We start from the raw sequence: 24,468 nt of genomic DNA on the forward strand, positions 1-24,468 counted from the left end.
CGTAGTGTAAATTGGATAGAGAGCTGCCATTGGTTTTGTACGTCCATTCATGTGGCTGTATACTTTGGTACCTAACTGTAGCTAACAGGAACGGTAAGCTCTGTAGATGGGATATCCCTGGACAGAGAAAATGGATTTCTATACCCAGATATTAATGATTAACTCAATGAACATGCCAACCTTATATGAGGTTGTACAAGGTTAGGTCAATATTATTATACCAGGGAGCTGACACGAACAGCTCCATGGGAATTGGCTGCCCTTCGTTGGTATCTTAGTAAACTGAAATATCAACGAAACCCTCTTATAGAACTTGCTCACAATGGCAACAATAGAAACTAATATATGAACTGATACAGTCCAGTGATCATATCTTTACACAATAACATGTTTACATGCTGAAGGGAACACCCCCCGATCATAAAGGTCAAAGAGTATGACTATTGCTGTCGTATTAATCCAACCCCTCTGTGAAGAAATAAAACCCCCATGTAAAGATTAAACCACCATGTAAAGATTAAACCCCCATGTCAAGATTAAAACACCCATTTAAAGATTAAAACACCAATGTAAAGATTTAAACACCCATGTAAAGATTAAACACCCATGTGAAAATTAAAACACCCATGTAAATATTAAACCACCATGTAAAAATTAAACCCCCATGTGAAGATTAAAACACCCATCTAAAGATTAAAACACCAATGTAAAGATTTATACACCCATGTAAAGATTAAACACCCATGTAAAAATTAAAACACCCATGTAAAGAATTTAACACCCATGTAAAGCATTAAAACACCCGTGTAAAGATTAAACACCCACGTCTATAATAGCCCCAGCTGGATTGAAAACCTCACAAATTCTCCAACATTGTTCCATGAGCTGAAAAATAGGACATTTTTACAGCGAACTTTTTATAAAAAGGGGAGGGGCCACCGATTCCCCTTTGAAACCTTCCATCGACGTCATAACATCTTTAAGTCAACCCGCCCCCACTCCCAAAAACATGGTGGTTACACACCTGACTGTTTACTCCTTATTCAACAAAGAATGACAACAGGACCACAGAGTCCCAGAAATCAGAGATAGGAGAAAGTAACCGAAATGGCTAAATATATGGTGACGTAACAGGAAACCGAAAACTACACTGTAACAGAAAACAATCCACTTATTTTGTTTTAAACTGAAATAATTGCTTGCATGATATATTTTGGATTCTCTGTATAACAATAAGGATATTCCATCCTTTCAAGTGAGTTTTAAAGGAATTAAACGTCATGCGACGGTACCACAACTTCAGAAATTGTATAATTATGTTCCTGGGCTTCATCTTAACACCTATGATCATTCATATTTAACACTCGTATCATATAGCACTTGTTATGTGTCTCCAAATATTACATTAATACAACCACTAAAAAAATTACCCCCAAAGTTAAGTTTTTTATTATATGCTTAGCATCTTAAGAAATAGAAGGGAAGGTTTCAAAAGATGTTTATCGCAGCCATGTAGGAGTCTCAGATAAACGTTTGCCTGAAATCTCAAATTATCTTCTTTTTTTCTAAGGCTATTGTATCTTTGTGTTTTTATTCATTCTGGAGGGAACTTAACACAATTTTAGAGTCTCTCTAAACTCCACGTTACGATTGATACCGGCACATCCCGGCAAAACACAAGTTCTGAATATGGTACAACCTTGTCACAATTATTTTTTGAGTGTTGACTCTGAGATTTCCAGAGTATCTGCATTCACTTCACATGTCGAGTAACGTATTCAACCTAAGATGAGACTGTTATACTGATCTGAATAATATTTAAGTAAATTGTCTATATTGTGTGTATCTCATATGGCCTTATAGTCTTACAGATAATACTGGGGAAATAGTGAATAATGTAGCCGCTAAAACATTCCCATTCAAGAAACTGATCTTGTCTGGTAAAGTTTTGAATAGAATCAAATAACATTGTGACATTTGTAAAAAGTTCTCGTACTTTATGCTATCTACTAACATAGATCAAAATGCACTTGGTCATTGGAATATTAGATATTCTCCGTTCATTTTTTTATGTATTATTTTGTTGATAAATGAAATACATTATATACAACCTATGGTCCTTGTTTTTCTAAGAGATTGGATCGAAAAATTGCCCGGCTCAAACTAAGGTTCAATACGGTTTATCTCACCGAGTAAACAACATTAATAACCAGTGTTGTACAGAAGGGGAAAAAATTAGCAATTGGCTCCTAAATGAAAAACCAGAATTCAAAAACGCATCGTGTTTCGATGATGTAACATGAGCAGCTTTCTTCTTTCATCTGACATAATGTATAGTGAGGTTGTACAACATACTTGATCTTAGTAATACAGTGTGATGTGACAAACAATAAATTCACAATGACACAGGCTGTACTGAAATGACCATAGACCTCAAAAACAGGCTTCTTGTACTAAATGTGATATATACATCAACATACTAAATATGACGTTTGTACTTGTTGTAATATTGTGTAAAACATTTGTTTGGACAATTTGACCCCTGGTGAACTCAAACGACCATTGACCTCCGCCCACAACATTAGGCTTTTGTACTCAATGTGGTACAATTACATACCAAATATGCGATCTGTCCAAGCTTCCCTTTGGTTTTTTTTTTTTTTTGGAAAGTGCGTTAGTGTAGAGAGACAGGTAAAAGGGGAGTGAAGTAAATACTTGGCGTTTATGACTTCAAATGACCTTTAACCTCCACTAAAAGCAATAAAGCCTCCTTAAATTTGATATGGTATATCTACAATATGGTTATATCATGTTTACATGGTTTGCAAAATGTGACCTTTGATGACCCCAAATGACCATTGAAATCATACAAAGCATATAGGCTTCTTGTACTCAATACTGTTCCTATACATCTTAAATATGAGATCTGTCCAAGCTCACCTTCTTGAGATATCTTGTTTACAAGGTCTCAATTTGACATCTGGTGACCCCAAATGATCTCCAGGATGCACAATAGGCTTCATGTACTCAATGTGGTTCTTCTACACACCAAATATGAAATTTTACCGGGCTCCCTTTTTCAGATATCGTGTTTACAAGCTGGGCGTCACAAACGCGCACACAAATACGCCATCATGAAAGCAAAGGTGACGATTATCATCGAAACAACGTTAGGCGATAGCTTTTACACCTGTCTGATAACCATTATCAGTGTTGCAACTCAACTTAACATGTTTTATGAGGTGAAAAGTAGACCGTCAGGAAATAAAATATTCGTAATATTGTAATCTGATATCGAACATAAACCAATCACGGTTCACGAACCAGTGTTTTATTAGGATTTTGAAACGTTCGTCCCAGGGACACATCGCCTCGAAAATGGAATGCAACAGATAAAAGCTTGCATCCGCTCATACACTTCTTTGATAAAACCTCAGGCCAACGAGCTGTTATATGACCTTTATCAAGTGGAACATTTCTTGATCCCATTGCTGTCAGCTATAGAATTAAACTACTTAGTATGGTAGAGGTCTTTATCCACACAAATAATGAAAAACAATGAAAACATAGCTGCAGTATAAATCAAACAAATGTATAAATTAGAATGTTCACCAAAGCTGATGTTTATCCTGTTCTGGTCAGCAACGCCTAAGCTTTTTACAATTCACTGAACTATTTTCCATTCCCTAAAGCATGCTTCCTGACCCTCTAGCCATGTCTATTCGAATTTGCAATTAGACGGTCGTAGTGATTTTTTGTTATATTTACAGATTGATAGACACAATTGAAAACAAAAGATTAATTGTAATGTGATCCCAAAGCTATAGTAAATTTTCCTACATTTCGGCCCATACAGCCGGTGCACAGTTCTCGGTTAACAGATTTAAATAACATGAGCCGATGAGAGCCATTCAAAGGCGTTTCTCATTATAGGGAACGGCATATGGAACGTCAGTCTTTAGTTGTTACTCACCATCACGCAGGATCCGTCGTTTAGGCACATTTGTACAGTCTAGGTACTTTGAATAGATGCGACAAGCATGTTCTAACCTTTATGCCATACTTTGTTTTGTACTGGGGAGAGGGCGGTCGTAATAAGTTTCTTGACTGTGATATTACTATAATGGTATTCCTGTAGGGGAAATAAGTTGAAAGATTTGTTTTTTCATATATTGGTCTAGCTCCAAAGATATGGAAACAAAGCAAACCAACATTGAACTAAAGAACTCCACTGCATGAACAAACCGAAATTGTAATGAAACCAGGCATATAGGTATCATATTTTGAAATGAAATTTGCAGAGCCACCGACAACGGGTTGTGGGCGGGGCATGGCCTCAATAATTTCAAAGCAGTGATTTCCAAATAAACATATTTTAACATGTAAAGTTGTTGAATTTTGACAATTCTTGGCCTCGGGCTGTTTTGCCCACACCACGCCCCACAAATAAGAAACCCGTATCGGTGCTCTGATTACCAAATTAAAGGAGGAATGTAAAAATATACTTCTTTAACGTATGAAGCGATGCAGAAAGTATGACAATAATCTAATTTAGTTGTCCATGTATCATACACCATGAAAAATTGAACATTGTTTCTCTTCATCAAATGAAAGTTGAAAGAACAAAACAAACACAGACATTCTATAAAGAAACTAGGTGAAACAATGGAGTTATCCAGGTTTACTTTACTTGTATATAAATCTGAGTAAATAGTCAAATAACGTTTGTATAAATGCTAACACGATGGACATATTTTTAATGTGCAAAATGCACAACATGATACAGTCTATGGAAAGTGGTTATCAGAAGATTACATACACTCAAATAGCTGTTCTAGCTATTGTTTCCTGTTATGAACTGATATTACACCCCCTCCCCATCCCATTCCCTCTAGTAGCATTCATTAACAACATACAATAAATTAAGATTTAATATTCGAACTCTTCAATAGCCCTCATCACAACTTGCACAGTGTTCAATAGTCACTTCCGTGCTCATAATTGGGATCATGATAACTTCAAAGTTTTAGCTTGAATCTTGGTAACCATATTTGCATTTCCACTTCCTCCAATCTTACATTTTTAATGTACAACATACATTCTATGAAAGTTATTATCAAATGATTACATACACAATAGCTTTTGAACTTATTGTTTTGCTTTTATGAACTGATAATACTGATAATGCTGCCTCGCCCTATCCCCCTCGCCCAACCCCCGCCTCCTCCCCCCAAGTCTACTAGCATTCTTTAACAAATTAAGTAAACACGAAGATATAATGTTAACACACTCAAGTACCCCTTTAACACATCAATCAATTTGTCAGTACACTGTTCAATATGAAAATAATAAATACATAAGAAGTGTAAAAGTGAAATTAAAGTTTATAGGAGAAAAATCTTTACACCTGCCTCCCTACAATTCTTCAGCCATTCCTTACAGTAAAAATTAAGATGTATATGTAAATGCAATAATCAATATGAACATAATAGTAATAAACCAAGAAGTTGAAAAATTAAAAAAAACTGATAACAGGAAAAACCTCAAACCTTGTTATATTCTCTGTGTATATTTGGCTATTTATATCAGCTGAACCAGGGTACATTTTTTGTTATTGAAGTGAAATGAAAAAATGTATTGCTTTATGCTGATGATGCTACTTACTCTTGAGATGATGGATGCAAAATTTAGTTAAAAAAGATCTTATTCACATAAAATAACTGAGGATGTAATATTGTGAATAGATTCCTCACGTAGTATTACTGCATGACGTTAGTATGACGTTATATTTACCAGTAGGGTCTCGTTATGTGTTACAGTTTAGTCACTATAGAAATGATTTCTGTACATAATTTTAATTACATCCTGTAGCTTTGGAGGTATTTTAGTTAGGTTTGTTATGGATCCTTCTGCTTTTGATCTAAATAAATGGTTAGAGCAATGATTTCTTTATATATATTTACTTTCTTCTCTCTGACTGTTCTTGTAGTTTTATCAAGAGTGCTTACAATCTTCCATGCTGTAGCTTCTCTATGAGCCTCGTCTCTATATCAAGATTGCAGCAGAGCCTGTCACAATCACACCATGGCCAGTCGAGTTTTAACTTCCACTGAACATGTATAATAAAACACTCTGTGTTCATGATTGGGAAGATCACTATAGCATACCTCCATTTTGGTTACCCTATTTTTATTTTCACTGCTTCTACGTAGACGTACTCCCAACCAGGATATTTTACATAAGTTTTGTTTCTAACACAGACTTTAATAACATGTCATTAGTATTTACCCAAAACTTTTCTCATGAAAAATATACTCCTAATTATTGCAAGACATATAGAAGAGTTCCTTAAAATACCATTGTGTGTCTTTAAAGGGTTTAATGGCACAAATTAAATATTGCAGTTGGTTTTGAGCTACCATTTCTTGAATCTTTAGCGTTTGTTAATGGCTATCCTCTGTGACAGGGAAATGAAGACGTTTTAAACCTATTTCATTTGAGTTAAAGCCATGTCTCTGCTGTTTTGGAAATTTGAAGGACTGTCAGGTTCTGTTCTAAAGAAAAAAAAACATTTCATTTACATAAGGCAACACTAACTCCCTTAAAAGTGATTTTTTCAACACAATATTGGCAAACTTGATATTTGAGTATTCATTTACTTTCTCTTGAATGTGGAGAAAATGCAGTCGTCGTCATTGTCGTGGTCATCATCATCATCATCATCATCATCATCATGAACATCATCATCAATCAGTATTTATAAAGCGCTGATATTGTGGACCACTTCAAAAGCGCCTTGAATGAGAAAGGTTTTAAGCTGTTTCTTAAAACTGTTCAGGGAGTGGAAATGTCTGATCAGTTCATGTGGCATGGAATTCCATAAACGAGGGCCAATTCTAACAAAATGCACGACCACCGTATCCATTGAATTTGAAGCAAGGTTCAATAAGGAGTTTAGCATGTTGAGAGCGGAGAATATGAGTTGGCTTGTGAGAGGAGATAATGATCACACAGATATTGAGGTGTTTGCTCATCCAAGTATTTGATAGTTGATTCTTTGTTGAATTGGAAACCAGTGAAGGTGATATGGTGCTGAGAATATATGCTTAGGTTTTATCATGTTAAGAATAATTCTAGCTGCACTCTTTTGGACAACCTGAAGCTTGTTTATTCAACATTTGTGAAGGCCAGCTAAAACACTATTACAACAATCTGGACGAGATGTGACAAAAGCATGAACCAATGTTTCATCAGTTCTGATATCAAGTGACTTTAATATGGCATTGATGTTGCGCAAGTGATGGTATGCTGCCCTGCAGATTGATGACACATATATGATACCCAGGTCACGTACAGATGATGAGCTCTCAACAACATCACTCCCCACTTGTATTATAGAGACCGGGATCCTCTCCTTAAAGTATGGAAGAGTTAAAACAAGTAGATCAGTCTTGTCATCATTCAGTTTGTGGTGGGTAACTTTCATCCATAAACATAGGTTCTGAAATACACCTCTCAATGGTGCTGAATGACGTCATGTTCACCACTGTTATTATCTAAGTCGAAGAACAAATGGTTGTGATCCACATACATATGAACATCCTAGGTTGTGATTCATGCATGTAACTGCTATAGGAGAGAGTAGTTTGTTGCGATGAAACATTCTTCATCACGCTTGTCATAAACATACACTTCAAAATTACAGCATAAGCATGTGGACAATGATGAGATGAGGGCTCCATTTAACAAAGCAACTGACCATGCAGAACGTGAAGGAAAAAATGCAAGAAATGTAAACTTTGCAGTTCCCACTTGATATTATAGGAGACAAAATCGAAACCAAAGGTTTTATTTGGTTGCAGATGTAGACGGATTGTCCATACTATCCATAGGTATGTTAGATCGACTACTTGACCTGTGCTGTGAAGATGGCAAGCTTCTCGCCGTAGCCTGTCTGGTAACCTTTGTTTGCGTAGAACCCGTTCTCTTAAATTTTACTTGAAATGCAGGATTGGCCACACACAATAACAGGAACATTAATATGCCCTGCATTGAGATGAAGAAACAGTAGAGATAATCAAATATAAGAGTTTTGGTATCGACGGCAGCAGAAAATCCGAAAATCCAAGACAGACCGAATACGAACCAGAAGAGTATTGCGTGGCGGACTCGCTTGATGATCTCATTGCGTTTGGCGTTTTTGGCCGTTTGGCTGACCATGAGAGGGCGGCAGAGTATTTTACGAATCACCCAGATAAAGATGATGGAATTAAACACAAACATGGCACCCACTTCTGTCAGAAAACCAAAGTAGAGTGCATAACCAGGATGGATGAAGCAGCTTTGGAGAGGGGAAAATAGATATAGAGAACAAAGATGCAAAACATAAATAATAGAATTAAGATTGTTAATTTCAAGATCCGATATTTTAATGCAGCTAGGCACTTACATCGGTTAATAAAGATGTAATTACAGAATATTTATCGTACGTTACACTTATTAAATCAATATTTCAATGTCAAATATGTATCATAACAGAAAGATTTCAGCAACCTGTGGCATAAAATGGATTTTGTGCACGTTTGTCGTAAATTGGAATATTACATCACAATCAGGAAAATAAATTCTTTCACCATTTACGCCACATTGGAATATTACATCACAATCAGGAAAATAAATTCTTTCGCCATTTACGCTACGTGTCCCGGCCCCAACACCCTCCTCCACCGTCACCACCACCACCACCACCACTTGCCCAACACCCTTCCCTTTTTGCTAGTAAATTAAATTGTGTCGGTCATTGCATGCTAATTAAAGGGGACACAAAAATTGGATTCACATTGTCTTCTTGAATCAAATCTAAGATAAAGAACTGGTAGCAACGAGCACCCTCGGTATATAACATCACCATAGCCATGTGGCTTACACCTCGTAATATAAAGAAGAGAGAGGCTGAAAAATTAAAACTGTCTGAGACTTACTAGCTCGCAGATTGGAAATCAGTGCTATTGTCGAGGAACACCACAAGAAGAGCACAAGCGGCCGGTAATCCTGATTGTAACAACAACAAAAACAGTCAGAAACATGATGATTTTTAAAATTATATTTCATTATTTAATTGCTAAACAAGGTTCCTTTGGTGACCAAAAAATATGGACCACAAGTTTGACCAATTGTCAATTTTTATGTTTGGGTAGTACTCTATGGACCATTCTCCATTACCTATTTAAAGTAACCGTCCAATCGATACGGTCAGTGGCATTCTGTCGGAATCCGTCGATCGGATTGCAACCCATTAAAAAGTTATAAAAGTCCCTAAAACTAACTTACCATAAGCTAGTAGACAAGCTATTGGTGTAAAGTGTCGAACGGTGGTCCTTTCAGTTTTGAGGAATAAATAGTACATGTTCACAGCTTCTGCGGACATCCAAGCCAAAGTAGAAAGACAGAAGAAATGGATGATCACTGAGGCTAACGTGCAATAGATATCCTTCCCCACTGCTAGAGGGCTCAGTAGGAAGGCGATGTAGAAGCCCAGTAGAGATAGACAAAGGTTGATGTGGATATGAGTTGGCTGCTTCGACCTGAAAGATCTAAAATAAAAGAAGCCTAACATTACATAAAATATTAAAGATAGTGTTTTAAAGTTAGTAAAGACCTTCAGTGATTTCCTGTTATTAGCATTGAAGCTACTTGAATCCCAGTCGAAGAGACTCGTGAGATGATGATGATTAACAGTTACAGTCGCAATGTAAGGTGACTGGGGTTACGGATGGGTCAAGTTGCTTAGTTGTGTGCCCAGGCTCTATCTTGGGTGACATTTGTACGATGTAAGAAGTAAATACGATATCGAATCTCAATAGAGAAAGACAGATCTTTATAAATGTCGAACATATGAACATGTTACATTAATTTACATTAAAAAACACATTAAGACAATCATCTATGCCGGTATTCATGGCATTCGTAACATTTTACTACGACAGTTAAACTAACGATATTGGTCTGAGTCAATATTGTAAGATGGCGACAGAAGTAGCACTAAAGAGGGGATGTGATGCTTAATTAAAACGTCATCTATGATAGACTTCATGTGCTCAGTAACTTACTTTAAGGAGACAAAGACTATCAGACATCCTACCAGAGCTAATCCCGAGATTATCGATCCGATCAAAGTAACATAGTATAAAGCAACTTGATCCTCCACGGGTCCCTTACGAACTCTCTGTTGAACAATAGAAAATGTAAACGGATTTACTCAACGTTGGCCATTGCCTCATGTTAAGTCATATTGTTGTACAGTTTATATGACTTACTTCACATGTGATTGCATGTATGGTTTTCCAAGAAACGCTGGTGCGGATGACTTTTCGCCTTAATGCGATGAAGTTGTGATGATTTAGATGTAGATTTAGATAAAGTCGGTTACATTGTTCATTTCGCTTGATTATATGATATCAAATTAAGATATAAAAGAAGTACTTTGAAGACGGTTATATGAACCATTTGCTGTAAAATCTCAAGTCTGAGCAAATGTTTGCATGTTCAATGGCATTTTAAAAGTGTACAACAATAAAGACGAAGAAAGTATTGTATGAAATTTTCATATAAGCAAACGACCCTGCTATTTGATTAACTGATTAATTCTAATTAAATCTAAAGTTTTCTGTTCAGATTGATTTATTGATTATTCCTTTAAAGGTATACCTTAATTATATTTTATTTTCACTTTGAATGACCATTGTCTTTTCATGATTTGCCGATTTGCTCCTTCTTATAGTAAATCACCTATTATTTACGTGTGCATTGTGCAGTTTGTGTGTGGATATATTATGGGTGAATAGATGTACACATGTTTGCAGGTGTCACATCTGCTTCCAATACAATAACAAAAGTTGAAAAATATAAGATAATAAATGCTTACAATAAGGATAGCAAAACTGCCCAGCCGATCACATGAACACATGGTAAGGTCACGATTATCGTGGAACATCCTCTTACACCCGTCTTTTGTCCAAAACCCTTCCCCGGTGTTTTCATTATAACTCCAGACAACACAGTCCTGTGCTTCAATAGTTTCTTCTACACTTATTTTCTGCAGTGAAAAATAGGCTCATAACATTACTTGTCACAGAATATATTCATATGTTACTTAATGTTATCTTATGAACTTCATTCCTAAAAGTCTAATTCTGAAAATAATAGGGGAAAATAAATCAAGATAAGAATTATTTTTTCGTCAGTGTGCATCTATTATATCACAACTATATTTGATCCAAGTGCATACTGACCGATTTTAAGAAAACTCAATTATCAATAACTTCCAGACGTACAACTATCCAGAGATACAACTTTAATCCAAATTTTACTCGAACACGAAATGAGTAATTCATCTGTACACATCCATAACAAGAATTACTTTATTGTGAGCCTTTTTCAATGCCTCCTTCTGAAGAAATGCCATGGCTATCTAGTAGTACCTTGCTTCTTTAAACAAGCTAATTCTATATTTATTTGCTTCATGTATTGTGGTCATATCATACCATACATACCATATATATGTATATACGATAAAGAAATGTGTACTCCAAAAGAAAATATTATTAGACAAAAGCAAAGAAATAATGTATGACTCATAATTGACAAATAAGGAATACTGTGTTAGAATATATATAGATATATATATATATAAATAAATAATATATATATATATATAAATGTATATATATATATATATATATATATATATATATATATATATATATATATATATATATATATATATATATATATATATATATATATATATATATATATATATATATAAATATGTGTAAAAGTAAGTTGGCCTGACGTTTCGATCCTAGCAGGATCTTCTTCAGAGGCTAAATGACAAGTTACAGTAACAGAGGGGACAAAAACACGCACAGAATACAGACAGGTTAATGAGCACGGTGAACACAATGAGATGGATGAAAGGGGATTATAAGTAGAAAGCAACAGGAGAAGAGGAGAGGAAGGAGATAAACTGTGGAGGGACAAAGAGAGGATTAAAGGCACAGGGTGAGGAATAAACTGGAGAGGGACAAAGACAGAAAGGTGTGAAGAAAAATGGAGGGGAAGAGAGCTGTAAGAGGAAGAGTGAAAGGGGGGGGGGGAAGGGAGAAAGGGGAGAAGGAGTAGGGAACAGAGGAAAGTTAGTCATGTCCTTCCTGAATGTTCAGCCCATGAGGTTGAATGGTACGAAGGCGTTGCATCCAGAGCCTCTCTCTGCTGATACGTACTAGGTCAGGACGGCTACCTAAGGATTCAATCCCCTGTAGGGACATGTCGTTAATGGTATGGTTGGGAAGGTTAAAATGTTCTCCAACTGGGGTCTCAGTCTTCATGGTGTTGACTGTGGATCTGTGACCATAGAAACGCTTCTTGAGGGTGGTTTTGGTTTCGCCAACATACTGGATGCCGCAAACTCTACAAGAGATCAGATAGATGACATTGGTGGTAGTGCAAGTGATGTGACCCTTAGTCTTGTGTGTGAGTTGCATGCTGTGGCTGGTGATGGAATTGGATTCAACAATGTGGTGGCTGCAGACGATGCATCTCGAAGTACGATCACATTTGAAGGTACCATGCTGAATGGGTGTGGGGTTAGAAGTAAGAGGTGGAACAGCAGCACGTACAAGAAGGTCTCGTAGGTTGCGTGGTCGTCTGTAGGCGATGATGGGTTTTTCAGGGATGGCTCGTTGGAGTCTATCTGAAGTGAGGAGAATGTTGTGGTTGTTAGAGGTGATTTTCTGAAGGGGAGGAAGATTTGGGTGGAAAGTAACAACGAGGGGCAGCTTGTTGTCGCAATCTCGTCCCTTTTTGTCCTTCACTGCCAAAGTAGATGATCTGGAAAGGGAGCGGACTCTCTGAATGGCTTCACGCACCCTTCTGGCACTATGGCCCCTGGCAATAAGGTGTTTTTCCAAAGCATCTGTATGGCGAATGAAAGAGGAATTGTTAGAGCAAATGCGACGAAGACGTAGTGCTTGACTGTAGGCAATTCCAGACTTGCAGTGACGGGGATGGCAGCTTGAAGAATGTGGAGATACTGGTGTGTGTCTGTGGGCTTGGTGTATAAGTCTGTGGAGAGAGAACCGTGTTCCTTGCGAACAGTCACATCGAGAAAGTTAACCTGTTGGTGAGAGTAATCAGAGGTGAATTTGATGGTGCTGTGGAAAGAATTGATATGATTGATGAAGGTGAGCAGGCTATCCTCATCACTGGTCCAAATGAAGAAGATGTCATCGATGTAGCGCCACCAGATAAGGGGACGACAGGGAGCCGTACTGAGCATGCGTTCTTCAAGGCTAGACATAAACAGGCATGCATAGGAAGGAGCCATCCTGGTTCCCATGGCTGTCCCGTGTCTTTGAAGGTAATGCTTGTCCATGAACGTGAAGTTGTTTTTGGTGAGAACCTGTTGCATGAGAGCTTTGATGTCAGAGATGGGTGGACAAGGGTGGACCTTCTTAGACAGGGCTGCACACGTGGCTGCGATACCTTCAGCATGAGGGATGTTAGTGTACAGAGAAGTGACGTCGAAAGTACCGATGATGGCTGTACTGGGGATTTGGTTTTTGATATCTTCAAGTTTCCTGAGGAAATCTGGAGTGTCATGGATATAAGAATTAATCTGAGGAACAAGAGGTTTGATGAAGTGGTCCACAAACAAGGATATCTTCTCAGTGGGGGACCCATTGCCCGAGATGATAGGCCTACCAGGGTTACCAGGCTTGTGAATTTTGGGCAGGAGATAAAGTTGGAGAACATTTTAACCTTCCCAACCATACCATTAACGACATGTCCCTACAGGGGATTGAATCCTTAGGTAGCCGTCCTGACCTAGTACGTATCAGCAGAGAGAGGCTCTGGATGCAACGCCTTCGTACCATTCAACCTCATGGGCTGAACATTCAGGAAGGACATGACTAACTTTCCTCTGTTCCCTACTCCTTCTCCCCTTTCTCCCTTCCCCCCCCCCCTTTCACTCTTCCTCTTACAGCTCTCTTCCCCTCCATTTTTCTTCACACCTTTCTGTCTTTGTCCCTCTCCAGTTTATTCCTCACCCTGTGCCTTTAATCCTCTCTTTGTCCCTCCACAGTTTATCTCCTTCCTCTCCTCTTCTCCTGTTGCTTTCTACTTATAATCCCCTTTCATCCATCTCATTGTGTTCACCGTGCTCATTAACCTGTCTGTATTCTGTGCGTGTTTTTGTCCCCTCTGTTACTGTAACTTGTCATTTAGCCTCTGAAGAAGATCCTGCTAGGATCGAAACGTCAGGCCAACTTACTTTTACACATTCTATTACACAGGCTCTCTAGTGGATAAGCAGTTTGCTAACAGTTTTATTTCATTTCATTTCATATATAAATATGTAATATAAATGCATAATATGTATAGTTTGCTGCCATTTTGAAATTTGTGAAACAATTACCGTCAAAGTTGGCAAAACTTTCACAGACATGTAACTACATATGTGTAGATAATTCTAATTAAGAATTAAGTTTTGGGATGAGCGTTGTGGACTGTATTTGTACCAGTAAGCTTTTAAAAGTGCAGATTGCAGAGTTTTTCAGATAAAGATATTTATATGATTGGGACTTGCAAACTCTTTTCACACGAAATCATTTTACCAGATTTGATAGGAATGTTGCGATCACATGTGAATCCTGAGGGAGTTTTACGATGCTGGTATTCTCAGTTCGTATAATGGCGGAGATGATTTGACTTGCAACCCTTTCATTTACTGTGGACTTATCTTCCTCTTCAATATTCTCTTCTGCCTCTGTCGGCATTGATGGTCTGAACAGAACGTCATTACCATAGATTATGAAAGTTACTGGAACAGCTGTCAACTCGACACCAGCTGGAATTGGAAAAATTTATATACAGTTTTACTATACTTAAAATGAGCTACCTTAAACTTAGTTAACATCATATTTGAATTATTTCCAATTTTCCTTCATATTAATGTACTAAAGAAGTATCATCATTTTGCAAAACTGGTTACGTAACTGCTGTAAAGTATCACTGATGTGTAAAAGAGACTTTCTTACCTCTTCCAAGCAAGTCTAAAACCGTTGTTGGTACCGATATGGATGTAGCCGTTCTCTCGAGAGGTATCGCGTCTCCATCAGAGAATAGTCGAGTATTACCTTCTTGAAGAGAGCCATCGACTAACAGTGTCTCATTTTCCGGCAATATATTTGCATAAGCTAAGCTACTACCGACACTCCTTGCATCTATTTTAACCGCAGTTACCCCAACGTTGTCAAGAACTGTGGAGAAATTTCCATCATTTGTCTGAAAATTTGTGATTTGTCCCTCTAATGCAGCCACAGCCCTTCCTCCTTCAATCATGCCATCCTCTAATACATCTCGGTCTAGATTCATAAGATTGTTGATGCTTCTTACCACTGGGTCCGTCACCTATAACCGAGAAAAAAGAAAATTGAATAACGCAAAATTACTGTAGATTGTACTTGAATTATATTTTTATACGTGACATCCTCTATTATGTCTCTCCCCTCTCATCATCATTCCCGACACATATTCCCTTTCCCACCCCCATCCCAATTAACCATGGCACCGTTCCAAACTCAAGCCATACATGACTCCGTATATTTCTGAAGATATGATGGCGAGTTGCTTGTGATTCTCATTTACCCCACACTTAGCATATGCACTATATTTCATGATACAGTTTGTTGATCTGCTTACGTTAATAGAGGCCTCTCCTGCTCTCACGACTGACTCCAGAGATGAGATGAGCAACTCTATCCTCTGTGGATCTTCTTCCAAAAAGTCTTCATCATCCGATATTTCTGCTATCGATTCTGAGGACTGAGGAATACCCGGGCAATAATGTGATAAGAATCGATAATGGTTAACAATATTATTCCTCACCAAATTATAAGAATGCTTATTAACAGAAAACACACCTTGGAAAATTCAAGTTATGTAAGATGTCCCAAAAGAGGGTCACCAAACTCCCCCCACACACCTTATCAACACTTCAGTACAATATGACCCACCCCCCTCCGAGAGAAAGCTCAACTTTGTCCATATATTTCAAAATGTTTTAATTATCAAGCAACGTTTTGTTTTTCGGAGAAATTAAAAACGAAAGCAGCATTAAAAAAGTTTACGACGGAAGTTAAAACTTACATTAATAATATCCATGAGTTCATTTTCAAGCCCCGTCGCTAAAGTAATGAGAGAAAACGTTCATATCAGGATATAACTAGTTCTGAAACATTTGGGGAAGTGAGCGTAATGAAAACAACCAATAAATCATAATAAGGGGATTTATTGGAACCCTTCTCTGATAAATAAATATATATATATATGTATATATATATATATGTATACATATATAGAGTTGGTGGAACACTAGTAGTTGTAACACAGTAGTTGTAACCCTGAGTTTCACGCGTTGAGCGATCATCAAATATATATAAATGTATCTATATATATATATATATATAAATGTACGTATATATATATATATATATATATATATATATACACATATATATATATATATATATATATATATATATATATATATATATGTATGTGTATATATATATATATAGGGTCATATATTGGTCAGCAAATTCACTTACCTTTACAAACACCTTCGACTTTCTCGTAGTCTTCTCCGCAGTCGCAAAGAACGTCAACGCCGCCATCACTCATGCAGACCTCTGTTGTTTTATTGCATTTGTCGTTAAGACCACATATTCTTACTGTTCAGAAAAAGAATGTCAGAAAAAACTTAAACAAATCTATCCTCATACATATTGGGCGTTTGGTATTAGCAAACGTGTCTACTCTGTTATACACTCAAGGTACACTCAAGCGAAGGCTGGAACACAAAATAATAGTTCCCGCGTCACTACATATATCAGGTTGACCCAAATGGCTACCCCAGCTTATATATCAAGGGAGAGAGTTCTTCGACAACTACGGGAAAAATACTTTATCTTATTTTACAAAAGACGTTGTTTGCTTCGATATGGTTTTTGTTTTGGTCGGGCCCATCGCGCCCCGTTTCAAATTGTTCTTTTATTTCCTATAAGTATTCTTAAAAATTGAGAAGACATTCTTTAATCGCTTATTTACTCTGACCGCTTAAATTACTCTAGAGGCCCGCTTTTGTAGAGCTGTTACACCCCCTGCCCCCCCCCCCAACCGCCTCATCATGCTTGGTTAAGTAAGACTTAAGTTGGTTAAGTAAGGCAAGTAAGACTTACCACAAGAGTAGGTAACCTCTAAGTACTTTACGTAGCCTCTGCACGGATCACCAAAAACATCATTACTCGCATGCACAGAGCAACTAGTTAGGTTTTCACACATTTCCGTAACGTTTGATAGTGAATGTTCTGCTTTACAACCACCCGCCGGTGGATTCTGATTTGAACAAAAGAAGAACATAGATGAACATAGATGAACACGATGTAGACATGATTAGTTGCCCTTTATCCAGGCTCTATCTTTATTTGATGTATTTCATAAGGGCTCTATCGTTATTTGATGTATTTCATAAAGGCTCTATCTTTATTTGATGTATTTGATAAGGGCTCTATCTTTATTTGATGTATTTCATAAAGGCTCTATCTTTATTTGATGTATTTGATAAGGGCTCTATCTTTATTTGATGTATTTGATAAGGGCTCTATCTTTATTTGATGTATTTCATAAAGGCTCTATCTTTATTTGATGTATTTGATAAGGGCTCTATCTTTATTTGATGTATTTCATAAGGGCTCTATCGTTATTTGATGTATTTCGTAAGGACTCTATCGTTATTTGATGTATTTCATGAAAACTCTATCGTTATTTTATGTATATTATAAGGGCTCTATCGTTAGTTTACGTATTTCGTCAGATTAAATTTAACATCTCTGTCATATTTGTATTTCATAAAAGTTTACAAATTGTCAAATCAATTTCCTTATATATTTATGGTCAAAGAGTATGAAGTGCATGCTGAAAGTCGACTAATATGTAAATACCACTATATACTTAGCAATATCTTAATGTAAACCAGGCTAATGAGAGGGTGGGTAGTACATGTAATGCTAAATGGAAAAGATAGGGAAAAGGGATATCATTTTATGTCAAAAGAAAACGTTTAGTATAGGCCTATGTTGCAACGTTCCAGCGGTAACTGATGGCGATCACGTAAATTGAAGGTTAACAATCTATTTACATTTTTGAAACTGATACAGTCCATAAGAAAATACATGAAGAACTAGCATTACGCCATATATATTAGCTGAGTGGTATCTTTGCTTGCTGACTCAACACCCAACCAGTCCCCCATCATGTATCCCTACTGTGGGTATACCTCCATGTGGCATTACATGGCTATCTATCCCCACGAATGATCACCATTAAATCTCTATCGACAAACTGCTAAGGACCAAAGTGATCGTGGTAACAGACATATTGTTCGATACAGGTGACAAACGCCTACAGTAATTATGACCTTCCTTACCGGTTTAGAACCTCTGGACATACAATCAGTGTCCATGGCCTAGTTGGTTAGGGTGTCCGCGTACAAAGCGGAAGGCCCGTGTTCGAATCCCGGTGGAGGCTGGAAGTTTTTTCACTGTTCTTGATTCTCCAACTCAACTTTATATATATATATATATATATATATATATATATATATATATATATATAATAATAATATATATATATATATATATATATATATAGGTCAAAATCCAAACGGTCAATGAGATGAAATCCTGCTGACTTGATATATAGTCCATGCCAACAGCTATCATAATTATGGTGGGTATAGCAAATATATCCGTTAATAACTTCGATCTACGCTCTATAGCGAAATTGGTTAGTGAAGAATATAGTGTGTAAAGCATTAATGAAGCACTATATTTCGGTATGTTAACTTACTCGACTCGTACAGTTTGTGTCTGACATTCGGCCATAAAGAGCATCATGAATATGTATGACTTCTCCAGCATCGCAAGTCACGGTTAGAATTTTATGTTCACATACTCTTACTGTTTCTGTAAAGAGAGCAAATAATCAGTACCAAGGGCGTAGGAACCGGGGGCTGGGGACGCCACCCCCCAGTGAAAAATATGGAGGGGCGGAAGTATCATTCCGCCCCCGCTTCGCAAGTCAGAAAACCCCTTTTTCATTTTCAAATGAGAAAAAAATCTCATTTCGAGCACCAAATTGCATCTAATGCCAGGTGAAAATAAAATTATATACAAAATGGAGTGGGCGGGTTGAAGTGTGCTATATTGCACCAAATTGCATCTGAGGCCACCTGGAAATGCAAAAAATATCCAAATGGGAGGGGGGCACCCCCTCCCCTTAGACTCATCCCCAGGCAGGCAATCAGTCTTCAGCCCCCCCCCCCCCACTCAAAAGTACCTTCCTGCGCCACTGATCAGTACGTAGCCCTATGAATGTTACAAACTTTAACAAAAACTTGGTGGTTATTTCATTGAGGTTCAATAGCACAAACACAAAATACATGTACCTATTCCATTACTGAAGCCCTCTGGTTTCGCGGTGCATGACAGGTACTACAACCAGTGGCGGAGCTAGGGGTATTGGTCAGGGGGGGGGGGCGAGAATGGTCTGTAGGGGCGCTTTCGACACTATCTAAGCGGAGCGCCACCACAGGTTGGCGCGGAGCATACAGATTTTTTTTGAGTAAAGATACTCCCCAGATCACCTGAAATGACCCTTTCCGGGCCTTGCTAATTTGCAGATAAACGAAGAATAAATAGGTGTCATCGCCATTTTGTCAGAAAATTACACTAACAAAATGTGACAAATGTCAATAGGTATTTGAGAGCGCAATAAAGAAGTCAATAATTGCGAATAAGTACCGGTAAAAAGTTGTAAAAAGCTGAAAAGGGCGCCAGCAGTACATTTGAGTCCGTCAGAGGGGGGGGGGGGGCATCCGCCCTCTGACTGTATGGACGCTCGCCACTGACTACAACAACACACACGTAGTAAGACCAACTTTTGCAAATGACCTGTATTTAACTCCTGACCTTTGACATTTTGTTATTAATTGAATACGATACAAATCATAGTCTTATTTATCTACAGGGGTGATGAGAATATGGCGGGACATTCTTACATTTGGACAAGAGTGTAATGCGAAAACAAAACAAACAAAAAACAACAGTTATTGTTTACTAGCTTTGCCCTTTATAACCTTCGCCCCCATGATGTGCCTATGATGAAGAAAATAAAAGTATTGCAAAAGATTTAAAGTTAATAACGTCAGGAAACCATATATGTTCGCGCCTGAGTTGGACACATCCAACCATCTTCTTTGGCTTGTATGACAAAAATCTTTGCGAAGATAACCTCTTCCAAACGGCTGAGAAAAATCTTCTTCCGCTCAAGGGCTATATTCTATAGTTCATAAGTCTTATCTGAGAGCTCTCATGTTGTAAGTATATGATATCATAGCGGCACTGGGATCTTAAACTGTTTAACTTTATCTTCGGGTTTTCTGCTAAATTTTTTCAAGATTGATGTTGACAGTGCTGACATTGAAACCAATGCTGCTACCATTAGAACATGTGAAGAGGTCAAATATTTTAGATTAAAGCATATGAAAAACCTATCTCTGCTACATAAAATAAACACTGTAAATGAACAAAGATGAAAAAAAACTACGTAAATAAAACTGAAGCAAATGAGGCTCGATGACGTCATACCTGACTTGATCAAGTCTTCAGCCATTTGTGTGTGGAGACATTAAATTTGTGATATCTCCCACATAGAATGAGACATTTCTTTGGTGTCTGGTGACGTTGTTTATCACTGGTATCTCTATCACATTTTGGTTTGTGTTGCCTTCAAATATGTGATATCTTTCGAATAGAATTAACTGTTTTGTGAAGATTTCATGATATTTATCTCTATAGCATAGACCAATAATGAAGGTTGAGTGTGTGTCTCCTTGAAAGTGATTTCATATGCGAGAAAGAAAATCAGTGATTCTGCATTTGAAGCAAATCATCGACACGGCCACATGGTCACAGCTTCGATGTAAAGGAACGGATGGGTCCTATGACGTCATGGGATCACTTTGACTTTCCGTGCCATAGCACAACATATATAGTGTGCTGATTTTAAATACAATATAGCATGTAATTTGGAATTCCGAAGTCCACATCAGCTATTATTAAATTACTATTTAAAAATACATAAATATAGGGGCGGAGGCGAGAGGAACAATTTGATATGCACAGTCACAAAGGTTGTTAAGCAAGCAGACATACATACAGATACACAGACAGACAGACAGTTGTTGACTTACTATTTACTTGGCCATAGCACAGTGTAACTGTCAAAAAAAGAAATAAAGAAATTTAATTTAATTCAAAGAATGTTATACATTTTTGTTGTATTTCAATAAACAATCAAATAAGATATGACATGGGACAAGATATATATTTCGGTCCAGATAAGCTTCTATATACAAAATGGAAAGTGGTTTTAGGTAAAATCGGGGATAAGTAATTCCTCTTGGGTATATGCACAAGGCTCACGTTTCCAATCCCCTCTTCAATGCCATATAACTAGTAACGCCAAGGATATTTTAAGAAATCATGTCCAAATGAACCACGTGGCTTGGTTATAGAACCATGGACTACAAGTTCAAGGGCTATAGTAAAAGGCGACAAATTTATTTCATAAATTTTGTTTTATGCTTCTCTTTAAAATGTATGTATGCGAATTTTCTTCTTCAAAATTATTATTCATAAACATATGAGTACACTACAGTCATTGGGTGGCAGTTTCGGTGGTGTAGTGGGAGAGCGGGGGGGGGGGGAGGGGGTAGGGTATTGCTATCTTCACATCACATCCCCTACAGTAAAGTTGAAACCCTGTCCAATCCAAACGATTAAGTAATAACATTAACATAAAAAGTTAAACACTTTGCTCTCAGTGTTCGACTATACTAACATCACACCTGTTTGCTTCAAAGTTCAACTTATAATACCAGCTGTGACAATTGCAAGGAATTACATGAAAATGCCACCAGAATTGCTCAGTATATGTTCTTCGTTCTTCTAGGCCATCCTTTCAATGATCAACAAGGAAGGAATTAGGTTCAGTATTTCGGTCTACTATATACGTCTGGCATAACATTTTTCTAATATTATGTGGTATTTCTCTCTTTTGGCTGTATTATCATAATATTTCTAATTTCATATGAATCATTATGGTGACCTGGTTAGGAGGGAAGTATAGGGGTGGTTACTGTAAGCAATAGCTTCCTACATAAAATAAACGAATTCACTTTTTTTTCTTCTTTTTTTTTACTTTCGCTAAAGATGCTACATGCATACATGACTTAACATACTGTATAGCCTATACCAAACAGTGTAAGCATACTATTAGTATGATATATTCCCAAAATAAAACTTTAGTAAAACTAAAAGCTTAGCTCATGAAAGCAGAAACGGATGTAAACCGATCGCCATAATATTAAGAGAAACACACCTGTTACAGCGGCCAACACAAGTCTCCAAAGAATCATTCTTCCTTGCTTCATAATTTCTCAAGTATATGTCAAATATTAGTCACCGTTAATTTCAATTTCTTCTTTAGGATTAGTCCTAGTTTCTTAGTTTCTTAAAAGTCCCAATAAAAAAGCGGCAAATACATGGAAAGATATAACTTGAATTTATTTCGTAAATCCCCGTGGTTTATGCTATAACGTCAGTTACGCAGTGCTAATCACCACCACTGTATAGAACTATATGAACACCCCGCACTAGTATCCACTTTATAACCTGACGTCCGTGCAGCGAAACAACCCACAATGTAAACATAGGTCGTTTGCATAGAATCATTTCCTCTTCACACCTTTCTACTGCTTGAATGTAGTCATTAGTTAGATAAGAGATTCGTGATTTTCCCTTTGTAAGTCACCTAGTATTTCAGTTTCTATTGCGTCTCATTGTAACACGTTAGAATAAGGTGTGTCAAAGTTGTCCTCGATTCCTGGCTTGAATCAATATTCAAGTGAAATGTTATGTGCATGCATGCTACACCTTTTTTTTTTTCACTCTCAGCCCTGCACGCCTTTCGGACTTGGGCCGGACTCCAAGAGACCCACAGCCACATATTCTGAGAGAGAGTGGTGGAGGTGGAGGGGGGGGGTGGCACTGGCGGAGCTAAGTGTTTTTGGTTAGGGGGGACCAGAATGGTCTGTAGGGGCGCTTTCGACACTATCAGAGCCTTATATACAGAGAGTTGCGACAACTCGGGTCCGGGAATTTTCGATCACGTGACCTCATGGCACCATTTTGGGACCAACTAATTCTGGCCGTAATATCGACAACAACGTACGTTCTAGCAGTCAACATCTGCGCTGCCATCACAGAATGCCTGGCTGTTCAGCGTGGGGCTGTTCGAATCGTCCCGAAAATGGGTCAAAGCTATTCAGATTCCCAACAAACCCAGATCGGAGGAAAACATGGGAGGCGAAAGTAAACAGGCTTCACTGGAAGGCGAACTCCAATCACCAACTTTGCGATGTGAGTACTTCACCTAGGCCTAGTACAATGAACTAAGATTCGTAACACTAGGCCTAGCCTAGTCCAAAACCAGGACTGTGGGTTACACCACACAGTCCTTACAGCTATGTATGGTGCACTGTGCAGTGTACATACACACATAGTTAACAGCACAGAAAACAGAGCATAAATTTCAGGCATGAAAATGGTCTATTTTAACAAGTTCTGATCAAGAAAGTTGCGATGTTGGGATGAGATCTGTCATAAGGTGCATAAAAATATCTCTGCAAAGTTTAGTGAGTATTTTCCTTAAATTGAAGGCTCCAGTGTGGCAAGACAAATCGGGGATCTACGAAGCACAGTGTGCAATACAAAGCACCAAGGGCTAGCCTAGCCCCCTAATGAAAAACTGCTTGGCTCCATTGAGTCATGAGCTTGTTTTGATTATTATTTATGAAAATTTGGGGTGGCGATCTGGCAGACCATTGAAATGATTAATCATTCTGCTTTGCACTTAATGATTTGAATTGAACTGGTCCATAACTCCTCTATCTTCTATGAAATAATATTGAAAAATTAGGTTACTAAAATATCACTGTAGGCTAGGTAAAAATATTTCCTAGAACATTGTGTCCTGTTAGAGGATAGCAGGTAAACTAACAGAGTCAACTGAAAACCATAGGCCTAATTAGGCTCAGGAATCATGTTTGTCCATGTCATACATAGGTATGGTATACAGATCCTAATTCATATTCTTACAACCGGGCAGTTGCAAGCAAAAGAGGACATAACCCAGGAAATTCAATTTGACTGAGCCTAGGCCTAGCATTTTACCGTGGTTGGCGGGCAACTCCAGCGTACTCCAGGAACCGACCACGTTCTC

At 37.6% G+C, this 24,468-nt stretch overlaps 1 protein-coding gene across 2 annotated transcripts; it reads right to left on the bottom strand.

Moving 5' to 3' along the window:
* Positions 1-6,910: 6,910 nt before the first annotated feature.
* On the bottom strand, positions 6,911-22,902 carry LOC139980712 (adhesion G-protein coupled receptor G2-like). 2 transcript variants are annotated; one of them, XM_071992572.1, is made up of 14 exons: positions 22,567-22,902; positions 21,377-21,403; positions 18,973-19,088; positions 17,304-17,460; positions 16,674-16,796; positions 16,213-16,250; positions 15,766-15,888; positions 15,102-15,474; positions 14,679-14,911; positions 10,925-11,095; positions 10,110-10,225; positions 9,331-9,593; positions 8,982-9,051; positions 6,913-8,341 (listed from the first exon to the last, which is right to left on the bottom strand). In XM_071992572.1, the coding sequence occupies exons 1-14, from the start codon at positions 22,616-22,618 to the stop codon at positions 7,849-7,851; spliced, it is 2,355 nt and encodes a 784-aa protein (XP_071848673.1). In that variant the 5' UTR covers positions 22,619-22,902; the 3' UTR covers positions 6,913-7,848. The 2 variants fall into 2 exon arrangements, with proteins under 2 accessions (XP_071848674.1, XP_071848673.1); XM_071992573.1 differs by lacking the exon at positions 10,925-11,095 and having other exon boundaries at positions 6,911-8,341.
* Positions 22,903-24,468: the final 1,566 nt, after the last annotated feature.

Source organism: Apostichopus japonicus, chromosome 15 (assembly GCF_037975245.1).
Source record: "Apostichopus japonicus isolate 1M-3 chromosome 15, ASM3797524v1, whole genome shotgun sequence".
NCBI classification, from domain to species: Eukaryota; Metazoa; Echinodermata; class Holothuroidea; order Aspidochirotida; family Stichopodidae; genus Apostichopus; species Apostichopus japonicus.